The 22448-nt window shown below is 38.5% G+C and overlaps 1 protein-coding gene across 1 annotated transcript in view; it reads left to right on the top strand.

Moving 5' to 3' along the window:
* Positions 1-22448, top strand: part of LOC121730164 (probable G-protein coupled receptor 158) — a 193799-nt gene that overhangs the window by 141009 nt on the left and 30342 nt on the right. Inside the window, exon 5 of the mRNA XM_042119080.1 lies at positions 19553-19696. Within this exon, the coding sequence (XP_041975014.1) occupies positions 19553-19696 (144 nt within the window). The remainder of the gene's footprint in view (positions 1-19552; positions 19697-22448) is intronic.

Below are 22448 nucleotides of genomic sequence, written 5' to 3' on the forward strand. Positions count from 1 at the left end.
TATACTACAAACTACAATATATTGTATGGTATTGTATAACCATAGTAAAAGCAGGGGAAGTAAGTTATCTTCATATAAAGGCACCACGCGCGGCTTGTATGTGTGGCCGCTCGTGGCCTATGGCGGCCGCCGGCGGCGGCGATTTCTCAAGCGATACTATGTATTACAATAATGAAGATAAAGTTTAAAATCATATGACACTGAAACTGCTCGCCTCGCCTCTGCCATTCCGGTGTGCTTTGAGCCTTAATCTATATCAGCGTCTGAACAAATGTGCCAAATTTCAAAATTGTATGTATGTATGTATGTATGTATGTTTTTATGTTTGTGTTCGCATTTCTCTGGAACTACCATTCCGATTTCAGTAATTCTTTTTCTGTTGTACTAGGTTATTGGCTATTGTTCAACTTAGGGAATGCTGCAAGTTTCATCAAAATCGGTTCAGTAGTTTTTGAGATAGGAAATTTTAATTCTCAATTACGTACAATTTTGAAGTCGATTTTATATTTTTAAAATACAGTTATTATTATTGTATGAATTAACATTTAAAACTCTTTAACCTTTGGTAGGTTTGCTCGGCTCTTAAATTAAATTCGTATTTGGAGCGCAAATAAACATTTCGGAAGGATTTCATTGCTTATTAAAATGTTTTTACGAATCCCGGGATAAGTAAATTAGACCGAGATTCAATTATAAATTAATTTATAACTGCGTGAGGAAATTGCGGTGTCTAGCGACCGTTCGGATATATTTCACCTCGGAGTTTGTGAAACTGGTCCTTATCCAGTCAGCATTGAGGTCATGTCAGGGGTAAAATATCCGGATACAGAACATCTTTAATCCTCACTGTTATTGTTCCGTCTGACACTTTTCAATTTAACTTGAACCCAAATTTAAATAGGTTCATTTTAAATCTTGACTCCCATTTAAAATAATGTTCCGATTGTAAAGTTTCATTTCATTGGAAAACAGGTCGTATTGATCCGATCGTGGTGAAAGGTCTCAAGACCTTTTACCACGATCGGATCAATACGACCTGCAAACCTTCAAGAAGAGAGCGTATACCCTATTAAAAGGCCGGCAACGCATCTGCAACTATTCTAATGTTGCGAGTATCTATGTGCGACAGTAGTTGCTTCAGGTGATCCGTTTGCTCGTTTGTCCCCTTATTTTCGGGTCGGCCCCCTTAGTTTCGGGGGTTTCGGGGGCAATAAATCGATCTAGCTAGGAATCATTTTTAGAAAATTCATTTAATTCGTGGTTTATCGAATACCGAGCAAAGCTCGGTCAAATAGCTAATATTATAATATAGGCCCATAATATGTGGTGGGGCCGTATATGTACTTATAATAATATTAGAACATTGAATATTCAGATTAAATTCAGTTAATACACACGGTAGCCGTTAGTCATTTATTTTTGAAAAAGTAAAGTCATGAAAAAGTATATTATCTTGAAAACACCGGAAATATTTAAATATTTTTGTTCATTCAAAAGCCATTTGTCTCACGGGAAGAACGAATGATAAATGTTCGAAATTGACGTAAGTTAAGTTGGTTCACCGGAGCCGATTCTTTATGTTTCAAGCGTTCTGTCTCCGTGGCTTTTAATCGTGGCTTCGTCTTGGCTTTTAATGTAACTCTATCTTCCAAGGATTACAATTTATGCCACATGTTTCTCATATTTCTCGCTTAATTCGTACTTAGGCACAATATTTTGTTACGTACGTACTTTTGTATTATGTACGTACAGTAATTACCTTCGCAAATAACAAAGACGTAATTTTTGACTGATTTTAAAAGACACTATATGACGTCCTCAACTCCGTTTCGCCAAAAATATATTTATCGCGCGGGAACCGTCCTTTTTTCCTATGTTTTTCCCGGGACTAAAAGTATCTCCATACCAAATTTCAGCAAAATGGGTTCAGCGGTTTAAACCTGAAGAAGTGACAGACAGACAAACAAACTTTCACATTTATAATATTAACTTTCGCATTTATTTATTGTATGGATGGCAAGCTACACAGAATATAGTACTACATACTGCATACTTACTAGACACAGTAGAATCACATTGCACACATGCTACACAGACGAGCACATACTGCATACTTACTAGACACAGTAGAATCACATTGCACACATGCTACACAGACGAGCACATACTGCATACTTACTAGACACAGTAGAATCACATTGCACACATGCTACACAGACGAGCACATACTGCATACTTACTAGACACAGTAGAATCACATTGCACACATGCTACACAGACGAGCACATACTGCATACTTACTAGGCACAGTAGAATCACATTGCACACATGCTACACAGACGAGCACATACTGCATACTTACTAGACACAGTAGAATCACATTGCACACATGCTACACAGACGAGCACATACTGCATACTTACTAGACACAGTAGAATCACATTGCACACATGCTACACAGACGAGCACATACTGCATACTTACTAGACACAGTAGAATCTTATTGCACACATGCTACACAGACGAGCACATACTGCATACTTACTAGACACAGTAGAATTACATTGCACACATGCTACACAGACGAGCACATACTGCATACTTACTAGACACAGTAGAATTACATTGCACACATGCTACACAGACGAGCACATACTGCATACTTACTAGACACAGTAGAATTACATTGCACACATGCTACACAGACGAGCACATACTGCATACTTACTAGACACAGTAGAATCACATTGCACACATGCTACACAGACGAGCACATACTGCATACTTACTAGACACAGTAGAATCTTATTGCACATATTCTAGTTGCTACACAGAAGAGTACATACTGCATACTTACTAGACACAGTAGAATCACATTGCACACATGCTACACAGACGAACACATACTGCATACTTACTAGGCACAGTAGAATCACATTCACACCTTACGAAACTTTTTCATGTTGCAAATTGTAGAGCTAGAGGCATAAAAAATCGAGGAAAACTTTTACAATAGTTTTTTCGAAAAGGTAATAAAATTTTATTAGCAAAATAACTGTTTCTAGAATTTCAAATATAAATTCTTGATGTTCTTTGAAGTGATGTGTAAAGCTGAGACTACACTGTCCTTAGCCCGGTCGGAAAAATTAATATTTGTAGCACTAGAAATCTTAACTAAATCAATACAGTTGAAAAACCAGTAAAGCATCACGTTAGTCATTTAAAGTATAGACGCTACCATAAGTGCAATGTGTGCAATGCACACGGGTGCCATCCCCTAGGGGCGCCAAATCGCCATCTTTAGGGTCGCCAAAACCAAGGACCCAAAAAACTTGCCTAAAGGGGCATCAAAATTCTTTTTTTCGCACAGGCGCCAGTAGCCCTTAGAGGGGCCCTGACTAGCCTGATAGCTATTGTAGTAAATTCATTGTACCAAATATGGTACAATGAATATAATAATATGATAACGGAAAAGTGGATATATCAGATAAACCGTAAACGTATATTATTAATTCCAGGAGGCTAAATCATAACGGAGTCATAACCTGTAAATTGGCCCAAAGTTTCATTCGAAATTCCTCCGTCCGGGAAAATTCCGGAGCGTGCAATCGCGGCCTAAGCGTAATATCTAGCTGAAGTCGGCAACGTGTTTCGCCACGGCGGCATATTTCGAAGCTGCAAAATGCCGAGTTAGATAAATGCTGTTATTCCGATCCGCAACGATTCCGACATCCCAGCTACGGCATTATTTATGAACTGTTACAGTTATTTGGTCCTGAATATTCATTCACGTGGAACATGAGTACTGAATTTCTGATTCGGCTTAATAATCTTACTGTACAGTTTTGATCGGTTTCTAGTAGAATAAATAATTTTAGTAAAAAAAAAGTAGAATTATAAATTCATCAAGCCCCATGTAACTGTCATCAGTGACCGAGACAATAGAAATTCAATTGTATCTCGTTTTTCCACGATCGACGGGTTACTTCATTCAATTCAATACATTCCCTAATGAATGGCATTTGTTATCAAGTACCATCTGTCACCTGGTCCGGAGCAGGGACAATAGAAAGAGAAGACAAGAGATAAATAAAAAAGAAATAACAATTTAAGAAGTTTATTAAAAAGAAAGAAACCTAGCTAGTCGGAGAGCGGGTAACGCGGGTACGAAGCCTAGCCTCAGTCTATTTCGCAGTTTTTTTAGTTCACAGAGACACTACACTTATATTAAGATCAGACAGCGACGTGGGGGACTCCAGCTCCTCAGGTCTCCGTGAGCCTCCAGACAGGCGTAGGGTCGACGGCCAGCTGTTGATGCCGAGATGTTCGGGACCCCGTCGGTGGCAGTTAGTTCAGTGTGTGGTAGGTGCGTCAATCAGACGGCATGAGCAGCACGTGGTCGGCTCCAGGCGACCAAACTCTGCTGCAAGATAGCAGTGGTCCGGACAGGGAAATAGCAGCCGGAATAGAGCAGCCAGGATAGAGCAGATGTCCAGCCGTAAAGTAGCTCAGTTGTCCGGGACAGAGCAGGGCAAAGTTGACCGAGACAGAGCAGGGCAGAGTAGAGTTGTCCGGGACAGATCAGGGCAGAGTAGAGTTGTCCGGGACAGAGCAGGGCAAAGTTGACCGGGACAGAGCAGGGCAGAGTAGAGTTGTCCGGGACAGAGCAGGGCAGAGTAGAGTTGTCCGGGACAGAGCAGGGCAAAGTTGACCGGGACAGAGCAGAGCAGAGTAGAGTTGTCCGGGACAGAGCAGGGCAAAGTAGAGTTGTCCGGGACAGAGCAGGGCAGAGTAGAGTTGTCCGGGACAGAGCAGGGCAGAGTAGAGTTGTCCGGGACAGAGCACCCCTGGAATGTTCCGAACAAGAGTCTTAGGACAGGTGTTCACGCTGTTGATGACCCCCCGCAAGCACGTATTCTCCACCCGAAGACTTCGAACTCGTGGTTGCGGAGTCCATCACAAACATTAATTTCACAAAAAAAACTATCAAAAGAAACAGTAAAATTTAGAAAAAGCTACAACAACAAAAGGTTATGGAACTTTTGACAATGACTGCCATAACTAGGTCATGGCCAATTTTGTTATGACAAATAAAATATAAAATAGTATGACCACGGTAAAGAGCTTAATACAGTTAATATTTCAAATAAAATCTATTTTTACAAGGTTTAAGAATTGAACTGATTACAAAAAAGTTGAAACAAAGAAAGTTGACGAACACGTGGTCAGTCACAAGAAAAGATTTTACAATTTAGACAAAATACAATATGCTTTTCGCCAACAATTAAAACGAAATACAGAATAAAGCTGGATTACAAGAATAAAGGAATTAAAAGACAAATGCCTTGGAAAATTCCACGGACACACACAAAACACTCACTCACCTATAACGGGGGTCAAAGACTCCTACATTTTGATGGAGTAAAAAAAAAGGACGAGCGAGGAAATCCGCGGCTTTTTATACTGCCGTCGGACTTATTTTTTTTACAGTCACGTTGTCAGGGCTAAGGAATATATCCGGAGGGTTCGTTAAGTAAAAAAAAAAGCTACTTCATTAATATTTTTCATATTAAATTTTAAAAAACTACATAAAGCTAAAAAAGGTACTTAAGTAAACAAAACAAACAGTAAGGGCCGTTTTAGTTCCGCACTATATCAAGAGATGGCGCACAGAGTATTGATTTAGCTTCTTGATTACAAGAACAGCTGACAAATTATAGGAGAAGGAGATATTAATAATTTTTAAGTAGCTACGCTACACATCGAGGAAGTTGATGCAATTGACAGACCAACGTTATTTGGTCGAATATGTCAATTCAATGTTAATTGTGATCTGTCAGCTGGGTTTGACGTAACGCAACCAAACTACTTAGGTCCCCGATTTGCATAGGAATCAACTTCTCTGATAGTACAAAAGGTAGGTTCCAAAATAAAACCCATTATATACTGGCCAGTCCTCAAGACATCACAGGCTCAGAAATTACTAAGTCAACGATTTTGATGTTTAGCCTTTATACCAAAAGTTAAATTTTAAGACTATGGCAAACATTTAGATAAGTTTTCATTACAAAATGTACCGTATAATATTTTCCTGAAAGTTTTTAATAATAATAATAATCATTTATTTGCCAGAGTGAAATGTACAGTTAGATGGTCTTCATAATAAATTTTTCTTTGCGTTTGAGTTATCAAAGTGTTTAGTTAGCAATCAAAAGTTGATGGAGTGGAGTTCCCTTGATTAAAGTAACAACAGCGTAACCCCGTGCTACGGGGTTTCCCAGTCGATTCTTCGGAAGAAAGTAATGGCAGTTTCTTTCCCATGTCTACATAATATCTTATTCCCGAGCATGGCACCACCCATCGACTTGAGTTTCAGTGGACAAAGACAAGAAACTCTTTCCATAGCAACGGCAATTTTTTTTTTGTCATTTAGTTTCTTGGTTCTTTTTTTTAATTATGGCACCTCGGCTATAAAACCATGGCCAGTGTCGAGTAAATGGCGGAAAATAAAAAAAATCGACGTATAGCAACCTTGTCTATAACCAGAATTATAGTTTTGATCTACGAAATACGAATAATAAAAACTAAGGAACTTTATTATTCGTAGTTTGTAGATCAAAACTATAATTCCGGCTATAGACAGGGTTGCTATACATCGATTTTTTGAATTTGCCGCCATTTACTCGACACTGGCCATGGTTTTATAGCCAAGTGCCATAATAAAAATAAAAACAGAATCAAGAAACTAAATGTTAAAAGCGGATCGTCATGCTTGACTTATAGATTTTCAAAAGCGAAAGATATCGAGATAGGAAAGAAACTTATACTCCAATGTTTTTCCGGTAAAACTGTCAAAATTTAGTTTCTTTTGTTTGTCTACGTGCTTGTGCTAGCTATGTGGATGTCAATTACAATAACTAAATTGAGTTTATTATTATCTAATGAAATAACTTGTTACAATAGAAACCGAGTTCTTAATATCTATTCTTGCTGGACAATAGAATTACGTTTAAGATGGCGTGAAACAGTTTAATAATTTGCTGCTACTGGTATTTTAGGTACGAGAACGTCTTGAATATTTTCTATTAATAATATTATTTTCTATTAGCAATAACAACACAGTATTCAGATAACTAAAGATCGCCCAATGGTCGAAATTCGACCTTTTAATTATCTTCTTCTTTTGGCTCCCCGTTTAAAGTCTTGACTATTTCAGATTTAATTAAAAAAACATTAATCCATTTTTAATTTGACAACAGATTTCAATTTTCAATCATAAACAAAAGAGTATAATTCGTATCATGTATTGTTGGCTTGTCATAAGCTTGTCATTCAAAAAGATGGTAGTGTGCACATTGTAGTGTGTGTAATGTTTTATTTGTTAATAAAAAAAATGTATGATAAAAGCATTCAAAATAATATAAGCTTGATGCACTCCTTCACCATATAAACTATAACTGTGCAAAATTTCATTCACCTACGCTTCCGCATTTTTCGTCAAAAGGGGTCCAAAGTTTTAGTATATATAGATGATGATAGCGGCCGAAACGCGCTACGAGTACTAACGCTGTCGCGCGAATGCGGTATATTTCTTAGTTTGATCGGGTTAGGAGTTCTAGTAGAAGTGAAAACGAAACAGCGACGTAGGTATGCGTTTTCGCTGCGTTGTAGAAATAGAGGAGATGTTTCTTCCTCTCCGACTTTGCGCTGGCGGTCTTTCTCTTCGTCTTACGAATTTTCGAACACGTCATGTGCCATGGCCCATGTGGTATTTAATTTTTTTACCCATCCCAAAAAGTGCACAGCACCACCAAAGAAGTTGTCACTTCAAAAAGCGATTGAGTCGCGTGACCAGCCACGCCAAAGTGATAACTAATAAGTAAAGAAGAAACAGCTACATAGTTGGATATCAATTTTATAAACTACCGGTCTTACTACAAAAGATTTAAACACCTGTTGAACAATTGATTAGAGAAAAATTCAGTACATAATGGTCTCAAAACAATTGTTCAAAATAATATTATGTTTAGTTTTTTGTGATAAGACCGTACAAGTTTACTAAAGTGGTATTTATGAACCAGGTGCTACTTTTAGAACTACAAAATCCAATTAAAATTTCAAACTATAATTAAGCGGTTTACTCCACGCGAAAACTATTAAGAGGCAGTTCGGGTAAAATAGCGATTACTAGGAATATTACCTGTATAGTGTATAATTTATATTAGTTCATATTTTAGCAGGACTAAATATTTAAATTAATTTATAATTTTATAAATAAATGTTAAGACTTTAAGCTTTGAAAACCTCTAGAATTATTAAGATGGGTTTGGTAATAGTACCAGCCCTACTAGACAAGTGGCAAGCGATTATCGTAAACGCCAACAAAATGTATGCGATTTGAATAATCGCTTGACACTTGTCTCTAGGCGCAGGTAGGGAGATAAGATTTTGATATGGCAAAGGTTATTTTGAAAAATTGGGCCCTGCCCGATAAATTAATTTCTGCCCGAATGAAGCCTGAATAGATAGTAATATAGTCTCATTCATCCGCTGAAAATGTGTGCCTGCTGTTGCTGTTTCATTTAATTTCTGCCTTGCTCTTGTTTGCTGCTTTGCTGTTAAATAATACTCTAGAGAGCAAACCGCTGTTTTTTATTAACCTTTCAACTGCACAGAAACCCAAAGATGGCAGAGTAGCGTGGTTTTAGCAATGAAGACCTCTGTGGCTCAATAGTTGAGAGTGTGGCAACATGGCAGCTCAAGCCGGGGGTCGCGGGTTCGAGTCCAGCTGACGGAACAAAAAGTTTTCAGTGTTACTCGTACTGGGTCATGAATGTGTATTAAATATGTATAATGATGATATAACAAAAATCTTAAATATATTATGGATAGAATAAAAGTATTAAATATATTTCCGTTGTCTGGTACCCGTAACACAAGTCCTTCAGGTACTTAGCACGGGGCCAGACTGACGTGATGTGAAGCGTCCATAGATATTATTATTATTTTTGCAATTCTAATTAATATCGTACCATAGTTTGAGGTTGGAACACCGCTACCCTCGCGGGAGCCCGGTATCAATTTGTTGTACATTGTGCGCCGGTTAATTAAACTATCGTGCTTGATTTTGCAGCCCTGGCATTTGCATGTTTGCTTTCTGTCTTCGTTATTGCTAATTGTTTGTCATGAGAGTCGTGTTTAAACAGGAATTAACTGAGATTATATTAAACTATAGTCAAAACGTGGCGCTAGCGGTATTGACCTTAGTATAGGAGCAAAATCGCGATGTATTGTGTTGTTTTGAGTTTTGATAAGGTTATAAAGACTCAGCATATTGTTGTTAACCGATGGTTATATCTTTCGACATCATTTAGAACAGGGGTTTCCAAACATTTTGTCTACTGCCCACTTTGAGAGAAAATTATATTTTAGCGCCCCCTTTGTTTCAATTTAAAATGCATCCCTATTAAATACATCACCCCCAAGCACAACACCCCCATTTTTTTCTTGGTTCGACACCGCTCCTCTTTAGACCTTCAGCGGCCACAGGGGGGCGTTACCGCCCACTTTGGAAAAGACTGATTTAGAATAATGATTTGCAATCTGTTACTAGTTCAAGTTCTGTGTACAATTTTATTGGCAGCGACTGTGTCGCCGCCAAGGTGTCTGATGAAATATAGCCCTTAAAATAGCTCTTTTACTATTATAGCTTCTAAACGAAAGAAGAATTTTGTAGTTTATTAGCGAAGTAGCTAATAAATTGGTAATACAAGTACAACATAAACATGTTACAGATTGCGTTATTACGTAGCTTTTACGACGCGCGTTTTCGCCGCAATTTATTCGTCTACTCGTCTTCCCGCTATATATTGGCCCGGCATAACAAACGGCATCAAGTCGGCATAAAGTGCCGAATTTCCCGCATAAAATACTAATAACACGTCCCTCGACTGACGTAAATAACGGACTTACCTCGTCACTGGGGTATGGACTTTGGCGATTTTATCGCGATACTAAACAACGCTAAATAATCTTATAATAAATTTCGATTTGGTTTCGACGCTTTCTCGATATAAGGGTCAATTCAGACTGCAACGTGACGCATAGATACATATCTTTTCTATTGAATTGACAGACTTCAATTGCGTGAAACGTCATGCAAATCTGTCAATGGGGATTGTCATTTTTTTTTAATTTTGCTCATTACAAAAACATTTCGAGCAATAAGGTCAGTGATCGTTTTTCTGTATATAAACGAAAAAAATACCCATTAGTTACTTATATTTTTGAACAAATATGTTTAACCTTAGTTTGACCTTCAATGGCGTTAAATTAGCAATAAATTCGACCAACATTACGTTTCGAACTTTTGGTAAGCTTCTCGTATCAGCTTTCACATAATGAAAACTTGCATTAGACGAATTTGACGAACCAGCCATTATAAATAAGATTGAAAGGAAATTTAAAACATACTGCAGAGGTCAATTGGCCGCCGATGATGACGTCAGAGCGAAACTTTAAAAAATGATTGAAAAAAAACTAGCCAATGAATTTAAAAATTATTTAATTTATATTATTTTTTTAGACAATGCCCATTCAATAAAAATTAAGAAATACATCTACGCGTCGCGTTGCGGTCTGAATTGACCCTTAAATGACAGACTTTTAAGTTTTCTCATTTTATCGATTTTATCTTTATGTGCTGTAAGCAACAGCTCTAGTCTCTTTTTTTTTTTAAACGGGCTTTGGCCCACCACACATTCCCACCACTGTATCTCCTGTGTCGCCAGGATCGACAGCGGCATCCAACCACGAAAACCCTTTGATATGATCTCAGGGAGCCCGAGGGACATGCTAAAGCTGTCTTGGGACCCGCAACGAAATTAATCAGAAGAAAATAGGAGTAGGATAAATAGTAGTAGAATTCCAGATTCCCTCCCCAATAAAAAACGGGATACAGCACAAAGTTGCAGTGACCGAAAGTCAAAGAACTGAAGGGGAGAAGCACCACGGGAATAAACGTTAATAATAATAGTGACTACTACGCTAGAGCTAAATTAATTTATTGTGTTAGACTGTTGCCAATAGTAATTGTGACAAAAACGCTTGAAGGCACGGAAGTTCCTAGCGCTGTCCACGAGATCACCGTAGTATGCGACACCAGATGTGCAGAGTAGGTTGTTTAGCATTGTAGTTCTTTCGTCCTGCCAGAGACTGCACTCCCAGAGAACATGATGAGCTGTTGTTGTTGTTAAAACATGTTGCCTTCGGTCGAGCACTCGCACATGGGTGATGCTACCAGATTAAATCCGTAGAGTTTGGCCTTAAAATTTCCATGACCAGTCAGGAATTGAGAAACGCAGTGATCAATATCCATCCAATGTTTGGATAGTCGTTCACGAATATTAGGGAAAAAATATAAAGATGTCGCCCTTTGGTGCAACAGTCCCAACGCGACTGCCATTCGGAGATTAGGCTTTGCAAAGAGTTTTCTAAAGGTTCAAACAATCTTGCTATTTTATTTCTATCGCGAGCGCTTAAAAAGAACGGGTTGTCAATTTTTTGTTATGATAGTACATTGTCGCACGACGCTGAATCTCAAGGTCAACGGGTAAAACTCCGGCTAACACGGGCAAGGCTTCGGTGCTTGTGGTTCTGTAAACTTTGCACAAGAATATAAGAGCAAGACGTTGGCTTTGTAGCAACTTGCGACGAGCCGCGCCGATAGTTGCTCTATCGGCCCACACGAGGGCCCCGTAGCAAATGCTACCAAGGTAAGTAGCAGTGTAAATTAATTTTAGGGTTTTGAATGAGAGGCCCCATGTTGACGTAGATATTTTGGTAAAGGAGTAAAAGTTGCGTTTCGCTTTCTCACCGGTTTGAATTATATGTTCTAAAAATGTAAATTTATTTTCTAAGTAAAAAACAAGATAACAGAGCGACTGTTTGCGTTTAACGTTAATATTGTCAAGTTTAATGCTAGGGGAAGATATAAGGGAACCTTTTAAAAGAATTTGGTAAGTTTTTTGCGCGGCGAATTTCAGACGATTACGCTTACCCCAGTCAGATATTAAATTAAGACTACTGTTGGCTTTAGACTCAATTTCGGAACGCGAGTTTGCTTGAACGATAAGAAACCCGTCATCGGCGTAACCAACTAGTATACAAACAAATCGTCGAATCCGATGTTCCATAATTTAGGCGAAATTACCGATCCTTGAGGGCAGCCGCACGTTAAGTCTTTGACATGTGTACAATGTCCTAGACGAAGCTTAGTTTGACCGTTAGAAAAGTAAGAATGTATTATAGAATAAATATTGCAGTAACACCCTCGATTTTTTAGTTTTATTAGCACCATCGGCCACCAGGCATGGTCGAAGGCCCCGGAAATATCTAATGAAATAGCGACCACGTATTTAGTTTCCGACAAATTAACTATTTTTCTTAATTCTAACGCCGCGTCAACAGTCGATTTCCCGGCGGTGAAACCGAACTGATGGCTATGGAATGTAGGGCCACCGGGTAGCAGGCGAGGTACGATGAGACGTTCTAGTAATTTACCTAAGCAAGGCAGTAACGTTATCGGACGGTAACATTTTGGGTCGTCAGGAGGTTTGTTTCCCGCTTTAGGTATTAAGTTTATGCAACCGGAACGCCAAATTTTTGGAAATATACCTTCTGCGATACATCTGTTGTAAACATAGCTCTAGAGCTCTAGTCTCATTGTAAAACCCTTTTCTTTGAGTTCCAGAAAAGGACATAGGATTTTGAAATTTTAATGGAACAAAGTGTACAGCTAATATTATACTTACCATGCTACAAATCACACCAATACGCGATGATATGACATACTCAAGACTGTGAAAGTCCATGGACACCATTGAACTATTATTATTACGTAATAATAGTTCAATGATGGACCCCTTATTATAAGGCGAAAAACTAAGGTTATAGAAAAATACTGGTGTGTAATGTTCCGTTGTCTTAAACTTAAGGAACCCGTAAATTATACTACTAGTTATTCGAGGAACGAAGCCATGTTTTGACTAGGGTGTAAAGTTCAAGAAGTTAGGTCTTGTAAAGTCAGTCTAGGAAGCCTAGTTATAAAGAACTTGTAGGGCTGTACTTAAGATCTAACTAAAGATTGTATCATGAAGATACTAAATTACAATTTTCAGTTTATGTCATAATATTATTTTGTAATGTCATCTCCTGTTGAGTCAAATAAATGAAGATGAGAGTGGATGAACTGGGTAACTCACATATTTTTACAATAAAAGAGCAATTACACGTCATATTTGTCTTAATCATTTAAACAAACCTTTTAACTTACCACTTCATCATCTAGCTAATATTATATAATAGCTCCCACACCGGTTTTGGTGACGGTGGCCGGTTTCATTGAAACCAGGCCAGCTACGCAGGAGTAATTTTATAGTACCCAAGTGTGCGCAGTACACAGGAGCACTCTTTATTCCTTTACTCTCTCAACCCAGTGGGACGGAAGACCGACACGACCGGCGAGAGATCAGGCGCAGGACCGACTTTTTACATGCCCATCCGACGCATGGATCATCTAATACTTGTCAGACAATCAAGTGATCAGCCTGCATTGTCCTAACCAAACTTGGAAATAACATGTTTCCAACGAATCGAACCCACGACCTCCGAGTCAAGAGCCTACGAGTATACCACTAGACCACGGAGGCGTTGATAATAAGATAATATATAATTATCTAGCTATAAACAGAACTCCACACCCACGCTCTGATCACTGTCACCCAACTGCCTTAAGATCCTTGTAGGCATGTAATTAGGTCCAGTAGTATACATATTTCGGAATCGTATTGGCCGCCATTCTTAATTTAGTACGGGAGGACTCGGCTCGAAAATGAAAAAGATTGTTATCTGAACAGTCGGGAAAAAGTGGCCGAAATAACTGGCTAATGAACTGTCACTCAGGCGACACAAAGGCCGGATTAAACATTTTATATTTCATTATTTCCACAAGCGAAGCCATAAAATTTAAACCGAAAAGACATCAAAGATGTGTCAAAGAGGCCAAAATATTGAAATTGAAAATTCAATTGTTACGCTCGCAACATAGACTCTAATTTCCTGGTAATTAAGCTCATTTTCCTGCTTTGTGATTTGTAAAGGGCTTTGTGTTGATAGAATCTAATTAAAATTCTCGTGTCGCGGTGTTTGTTGCAAATCTCCTTCAAAACGGCTAGATCGATTTTGTTCTTTGTACATGTCTTGTATAAGAACATAAATCGGATAACATTTTTTATACTTGAAATAACGATGAAGTGAACCAAATAGCTTACAATCAGCCGCACTTATCGTTTTTTTTTAATCGGCGTGATATTTGACACACAACGTGATAAATGACAATTTACCATTCGGTCGAAGGATCTTCCTTTGATGCTCTCAAGCATATTTCCCTAACTTATATTATAGGCAAAACAATTTTTATCAGAATAATATACTAATTAACGCCTCCGTGGTCTAGTGGTATAGAGCGCGGCTCTTGACTCGGAGGTCGTGGGTTCGATTCCCGCGTTGGAAACATGTTATTTCCAAGTTTGGTTAGGACAATGCAGGCTGATCACCTGATTGTCTGCCAAGTAAGATGATCCATGCGTCGGATGGGCATGTAAAAAGTCGGTCCTGCGTCTGATCTCTCACCGGTCGTGTCGGTCTTCCGTCCCACTGGGTTATGAGAGTAAAGGAATAGAGAGTGCTCTTGTGTACTGCGCACACACTTGGGCACTATAAAATTACTCCTGCGTAGCTGGCCTGGTTTCAATGAAACCGGCCACCGTCACCGAAACCGGTGTGGGAGCTATTATTATTATTATTATTATACTAATTAAGCTTTAAATACTGCGTGACTGGTGAGATAATACTATGTTCAATACTTGAGGACGTTTATATATATTTGGCGTTATATTATATAAGATAAAAATATATCAATTGAGTAAATGTAGCTTCAAGTTAAATAAATTTACCCAACTACAAAATTTTCTTTGATGGCGCACGTCTCCGCGCTGGCCGCATAGTATGCGTACTTGCCTACCCGCGTTATTTACTTAGTGTCAATGATTCAGTTATTGAAAGGAAAATTCGGACAAAAATTAACAACCTAATTTTATTACATAATTATAATGAGAATCGAGTACAGAGTACTCTCCTTAAGTATTGAACATGTCTCACCAGTCATCTTGTAGATTCCTATTTGTTAGCATTACTTATTTTGTATTTATACCACAGAATATATATTAGTAGTACCAATTTATACTTTAATATCTACCCTTTATCGATAGCCACCACAAGGGATTACTGGCATCCAATGATTCAAAACAATTCCATAACTTTACATCAAAAAAGCAATTTATAAAATCGGCTATTCGAAGCGTATCAGTACAGATTTGTTTATCCCGTCCCGTCCATAAACTTTATTTCGCCAAAACCAAATTGGCGTTGATGTTTCAGGGTTGCCGATCGGAGCTAAATTTATGGAGATACACGTCTGTTCTCGCCGAGATATAGACAACCCTATTTGCCGTTAAACTTTGATATTGTTTGTACGAGATTTCTCGGTATCCCTCATAGACTTACGTTTTTTTATTTTAGACAATTTTGGGCCGTCTATTGGCTGTTCCCCATATCCATTTTTTTGCTATCAATCATAGGCTTTCTCACACTCAAGGATAAATTTAATAAATTACTATTATACTTGTTTTATGTGTCTGAGGATTTTTGGCAGTAGTTTATCTATTTGCTAACGCCTTTGATAGGCTATCGTTAAAAATTTCGTACCAATCAATAAAGTCTTCGTATAGAAAAGTTATTATTGAACGGACTAAGCAATACCGGTAGGTCACTCGCTAGAAAGAGAAGGAGCGACCGTGTACCTGTGACCTGACACTCATCCCTATGTAGGCTTGTAGGCAAGTCAATTAGAATTCTACCCAAAAAAAAAACTGCACGCATGTTTAATTTAATATTCGATTAATTATTTCTCTTACTCTCATTTTTTTTAATGAAATAAGGGGGCAAACGTGCAAACGGGTCACCTGATGGAAAGCAACTTCCGTCGCCCATGGACACTCGCAGCATCAGAAGAGCTGCAGATGCGTTACCAGCCTTTTAAGAGGTAATAGGGGAGGGTAGGGAAGGGAATAGGTTAGGGGATTGGGCCTCCGGTAAACTCAATCACTCGGCGAAACACAGCGCAAGCGCTGTTTCACGCCGGTTTTCTGTGAGAACGTGGTATTTCTCCGGTCGAGCCGGCCCATTCGTGCCGAAACATGGCTCTTCCACGTATAATTTAATTTCTCCAGCCCATCTTTACTTTACAGTAAGATACAAAACGCTCTATCCATTTTTTAAGTCTACGCTACCGCTATTTTTGCGAGCCTTCGAGTAGCAACCCTAGAGAGGTCGTGTTCGCATTCGTTTATTTTATATTGCTCCCTTACTTCTGTCGTCAGCTATCGGCCCATCGGTTCCCAGTTTAGGACCGCAGTTATGACGGGATTTCGTAATGCGAGTGTTTTATGATCGAATAATTTCCATACGGACGACTTGCAAATTTATGGACCCCTCATAGGCTGTTTGATATCGATATGCCGATTGAGTAAAGGGTTGAGTGCATCCAGGCTAGCGAGTTTTAAAATGGGAATGTTGTGAAATTTATAGGGGGACGAGCTTTTGCCCGCGGCTTCGCTCGCGTTAAGAAGTATTATTATATACAAACTTTCATTCCCTATTTGAATCCCTGAGGGCTGGAATTTATCAAAATCCTTTCTTAGCGGATGCCTACGTCATAACATCTACCTGCATGCCAAATTTCAGCCCGATCCGTCCAGTGGTTTGGGCTGTGCGTTGATAGATCACTATGTCAATCAGTCAGTCACCTTTGAGTTTTATACAAGGTGTAACAAAAATAAGTGATAATACTTTAGGGTGTGTATGTGTTCCTTATAGAGAGTACACTGTGAAAGTAGCAGCGCTGAAAGACCAAATTTTTTTTTCACTTTTGTATGGGAAAACTCGTGACGTTCGGGCGCTTGCCCATACAAAAGTGAAAAAAAAATTCGTCTTTCAGAGCTGCTACTTTCACAGTGAACTCTCTACAAGGAACACGTACACACCCTAAAGTATTATCACTTATTTTTGTTACACCCTGTATATATAGATAGAGTCGTTTTTTTTAAGTTTTCAATCCAAATTCTTGTATCTCAAATTTGGGATCTATTGCAACCATAAAAGCGTTGCAATGTCGAGTTGTGATGATATGCTAGGTACTCACATAGGTACGGTATTGCTCGATCGAACAATCACGTAGAGTAGAACCCACGGCTCGGGCTTCCGTCCACACATTCAGCATTGCTCGATAGTTATACTCTAATATATTCAATTCCATCGAGCTGGCTCAATGCAAGCCTTCGAGCTGGCTCGATGCGAGTCTTCGAGCTGTGAGTTTTGCGGTCCACACAGTAATTATTACTCGATTTGGAGTAAAACTATCGAACAAAACCGTATGTGAGTACTCAGCAATAGACATGTTTGCGACCGTTGTTACTGCAGCAGTTGTCTCTAACACAATCGAGGACGATCATAGGCAACTAAAGACGAATAAATCTACAACGTAGATAACCTTCATCAAATTACAGCCATACGCGAATTTTGTCAGAATTATTATTGCCTTGAATATCATATACCATAATACCAGCGATCGGACCGCGAGAGGTCGGTAGATTCGTGTTAAAGAGCCGTGGGTAATTGATATGACAGCTGCGTCTGCCCGCAGGGGGGAAACAGGGTAAAAGGGGAAAGAGAGAAAGAGAGAGATAGAGAGGAGTAAGGGAAGGGGGAGGAGTAATCCGGCCGGGGGATAGCGAGATTTAATTATGAAAAATGCTTTAATCTCACCGCCGCAAAATATAGACACTTGCAAATGATTAATTATACTCAGCCCGCAGCCGTATTAAGTTCTGAAGTACTTAGTATTGTTTTACAGAGTTTAGGAGTGTAATAAAATTTGCATTGAAGGCTAAAAACTTTAAATTGTGTGGAACGTATAATAGTCAGGGAGCCCTAGAACAATCTTTTTTGAATACTATAAAGCTAATTTTTTGTGAGTAGCTTCATTTTGATAAGACAAACAACAAGCGAAAAATTCTTGAAAGTGGTAGCTAACAGAGATAGAAAGGATTTAATACTTTGATTTGATTGGTCCTAAAATATTGTTTAATCTATATTTTGTAGGATAACGTTACTCTTAAATTATGTAACTATTAACCTACCAATATACAAAAAATCAGCTGGTTAATGTTGCTTGGTTGACTACGGTACCCTAAAACGGAACCCTAACCCGCAGATTTTTTGTATATTGGTAGGTCAAAGTATGAAGTCCTTTCTATCTCTGTTAGCTACCACTTTCAAGATTTTTCGCAGATAACAATATTGTTTGTCTTATCAAAATGAAGCTACTCACAAAAATTAGCTTGTTAGTTATAAAAAAAAAAATATTCCGGGGCTCCCTGACTATAAGATATCACTATATGGATGGTAACGAATCAAATCTTGGTGAATAACATATTAGTACTATTTGCAGCTCACAAGTCTTAATTAATTGGGTCAGGATAATAATAATTAGTACAATGCTTTGTGCACAGATCTTAATTAAATGTCTTGCTATATAATATATCGTTCATACAAGGCCAAGCCGTTCCTTTGTGTGAAGTGGGCGCACACAGGGGCCAAGCAATAGCAGAGAGATCATGCAGATATTCGTGCATCTTGTTGGTCCCTTTTCCTCAAAACTATCTAATATTATTATACCTCCTGTCACGGTTTTTGTTGTCAAACTCCTTCGACTCCAGAGTCCAGACGCTTCTGGAGGTACGTCGCAACTGCAGACGACGTGTCGTCGCGAAACTACTGGTTTCTATGTATTTCTATGAATAAATGTCGCTAGCTTCGTGTCGCTAGCAGCGGACACGTCGTCGTCTGCAGTAGCGACTTGTCGCTCAGTTCCAACTTGTACCTTTATCCTGTAGATTTTAATTTATATATTATCTATTTGTCGTACTCGAAATGACAAAAATAAAATCCTGATTTACTCCTATCGAAATTACTGAAATAGCTCTGATTTATCGGTCTGAGGCGGTCGGAAAATCTTCCTTTAAGGCTGTCAAGAATATTCCCACACCGTTCCAAACAACTAACCCAAAGCGACGTTTTTCGGCTGAGTTAGTCTCATATAAATATTATAATAAGAGTTCCTCATATTTGTTGAATTTGATCGCTGGAGTAAACTTACCTACTCTGGAATGTATGTATGATGAAACTAAGGCTGGGTAAACAGGGTATAGGTCGACCTCCAACCAGGTGGGACGACTATCTCCGTTTAGTTGCGGGCCCATATTGGATGCGAGTAGCAGGAGATCGGCCATGTTGGCGTTCATTGAGAGAGGCCTATGTCCAGCAGTGGACAAGTACAGGCTGATTTGATTGATTGATTGAATATTTGTTGCAGTGCGTACCAGTCCCCGGTCTGGGGTTTCGGCGGGGCTCGTACCGGTGCGTGTGTCGGCGAGGGTTCTACTTCCCCAACACCACAGCCGAGAACCGCTTCTACAACGGCAGCGACATTGAGGAGGAGTACGAGAAACATCTGCTGGTGAGTTGTACCGACTATAGAGAAAGGAGGGTAATGATTTATAAACGCCTCTGAGGAAGTTTAGTTCTTCTAAACTTCCTCTTTGGTTATTTCTGTACAGAGTGTAACAGAACTAAGTGATAATACTTTAGGGTGTATATGTGCCCCTTATATATTATATAGCTTCTTTTATTTGCATGGGTAAGGACCTGAGCGTCATTAATTTTTTCATACAAAGGTGAAAAAAAAAGTTACTCTTCAGCGCTCTACTTTCACAGTGAACTCTATACAGCTATACAGGGTGTAACAAAAATAAGTGATAATATTTTAGGGTGTGTAGTGTTCCTTGTAGAGAGTTCACTGGGAAAGTAGCAGCGCTGAAAGACCAATTTTTTTTCTCTTTTGTATGGGGAAACTCGTGACGCTCGGACCCTTGCCCATACAAAAGTGAAAAATAAATTTTGTTTTTCAGAGCTGCTACTTTCACAGTGAACTTTCTACAAGGAACACGTACATACCCTAAACTCTAAAGTATTATCACTAAACTTATTTTTGTTACACACAGTATAGGCAACCCTTACTTATCCTTATTATTATCAGTTAGTTTTGTTACACCCTGTGTCACTGTACTGTGTTGAAAGTGATCGGTGTTTATAACATTATTAAAAGATACAGACGTGCAGGATAGGTTTTTCACAAAAATAACGTCGCTATATTGTAACAACGGACCAGGCCACAACACTGCGTTGCGGTGTCGCATCGTAAAAATCTACGACGCCGCAGAACGCATCGTGTAAATTTCCGATGCGACAGTGACTATTTCCAATGATGCGCTCCGACATCGCATCGCATTTCTGTGCGATGTTTTTTTTGCATTACGACGCTGCAACGCAATGTTGTGGCCTGGCCCTAACATGTCACTTGGGAAAATATTCAATCACAGCACTCTTTTCTTATGTTATCCCAGTACTATTTTACATGTGGCCGAGTATAATTATTACTATAGCTGGTGTTAGGTTGAAACAATCTATTTTATTTTATTTCGCTTCCCATCCCATGAAAATGCCAACCACGTGCCAAAACATCCTTTCATGTGTCACATTACTGTGACGCACCGTGTATGACTTTCGATTTACGTATACGTAGTTGTCAATTATCCCTGCTAGTCTTCAGACATCTGAAAATATATTTGTGTTATATTCACGGTATAAATCTAAGGGAATAATATTATTTTATTACTGTGCAAGCTCTCAAAAATTCGTGTAAGATTTCTGAGAACATTTCAGAGGAATATGTATTATGAAATTTTCCCGTCTATCCGCTCTTTCGCGCTTACAATTTATGCTTTCCAAGAATCACATTTTGTCGTTTTACACCTCATAATTAACTTAGGACGACCTTTCACAATGTTTTTGGTTTACGCACAAAATATATAATCTATCTATCTATCTATCTTCGATCTATCTATACATATACCTACTTAAAATAAAATTGAAGAGGTAAAATTTTTGTACATTGAAAATAAACTTGAAAAAACAACAACAAGTCAGAGGCATGTTAGAAGAGAAGTAGAACACATTTTAACTGTTTTTGAAATTTTTGTTTCTCTGTCTGTTTGAACAGGCTAATCTCAGAATCCACTAGACCGATTGCAATGAAATTTGGCATGGTGATACCTTACATCCCTGGTCAACATCTTAGATACTTTTTTTAACCGACTTCCAAAAAAAGGAGGAGTTAATGTTAACTTTGCTGTTTGTGGTAAGATTTTCAAAGTTATTTTTTGTTGTATAGATTGTTAACCCGAATTTGATACCATGTTTACAAAAACTATGACTTGACAATGGTTTTCTCGGAATCGGGAGTTATCGACTATCGACGGAAGTCCTTTACAACAAAAACATTACAGTAATTCTTACTTTTTTTAAGTAAAATTAACATAACATGCCACCAAAAAGTAAGATTTGCACCAAGGCATATCCCAGGGTATAGGGCTTCCGAAGGTTCCGTTACTGAACGGAACTCCTGATTCCTTATAAGAAGATAATATTTTATGAAGGGGGTTTAGCGTTATTTAAAATACTGGAAGCACATGCCACTATGTCAATTAGATTAATCATCATGGTCACCACCATCATTACACCATCCATAACCACATTTTTGCATTAAAAGGGTCAGAATCGAAATTGATAATAATTATTTCGCCGTCTCTGTGCGATTTCTATGTCAAATTAATCTTTCATTAATTTAAGGGCTATAATTTGTATTTGATGCTTTGGTTGCTAAAGTAGAAACTTTTATAATGGGATCCATGAGGTATTGAAGATACTTCTCGAATTTTAGAAAGTGTGACTTTCACAGTTATGATTGCGATGGTGGAAATTTCATTATGGGAACTATGAATAATGGAATTGAAGCAACTCCTCAATTTACAACGATACACAAAGTGATTACCAATTCTAGCAAAGGTCGATCTTTAAAACTTTTCCCTAATATTCGTAAACGATTATCCAAACACTGGATGGATATTGACCACTGCGTAACTCAATTCGTTACCGGCCATGTAAACTTTAAAGTCAAACTTTACGGATCTAAATTACTGGCATCGGTCGCGCACATAGGTAGAATATGTGCTCGACCGAAGGCAGTATGTTTGAATAAGCCACTCATCATGTTCTCTGGGAGAGTTTTTTTGTCAAGACGAAAGAACTACAATGCTAGACATTACACAACCTACATTGTAAATCTAATGTCGCATACTACGGTGATATCG

Source organism: Aricia agestis, chromosome 9, assembly GCF_905147365.1.
Source record: "Aricia agestis chromosome 9, ilAriAges1.1, whole genome shotgun sequence".
In the NCBI taxonomy this organism is placed as follows: Eukaryota; Metazoa; Arthropoda; class Insecta; order Lepidoptera; family Lycaenidae; genus Aricia; species Aricia agestis.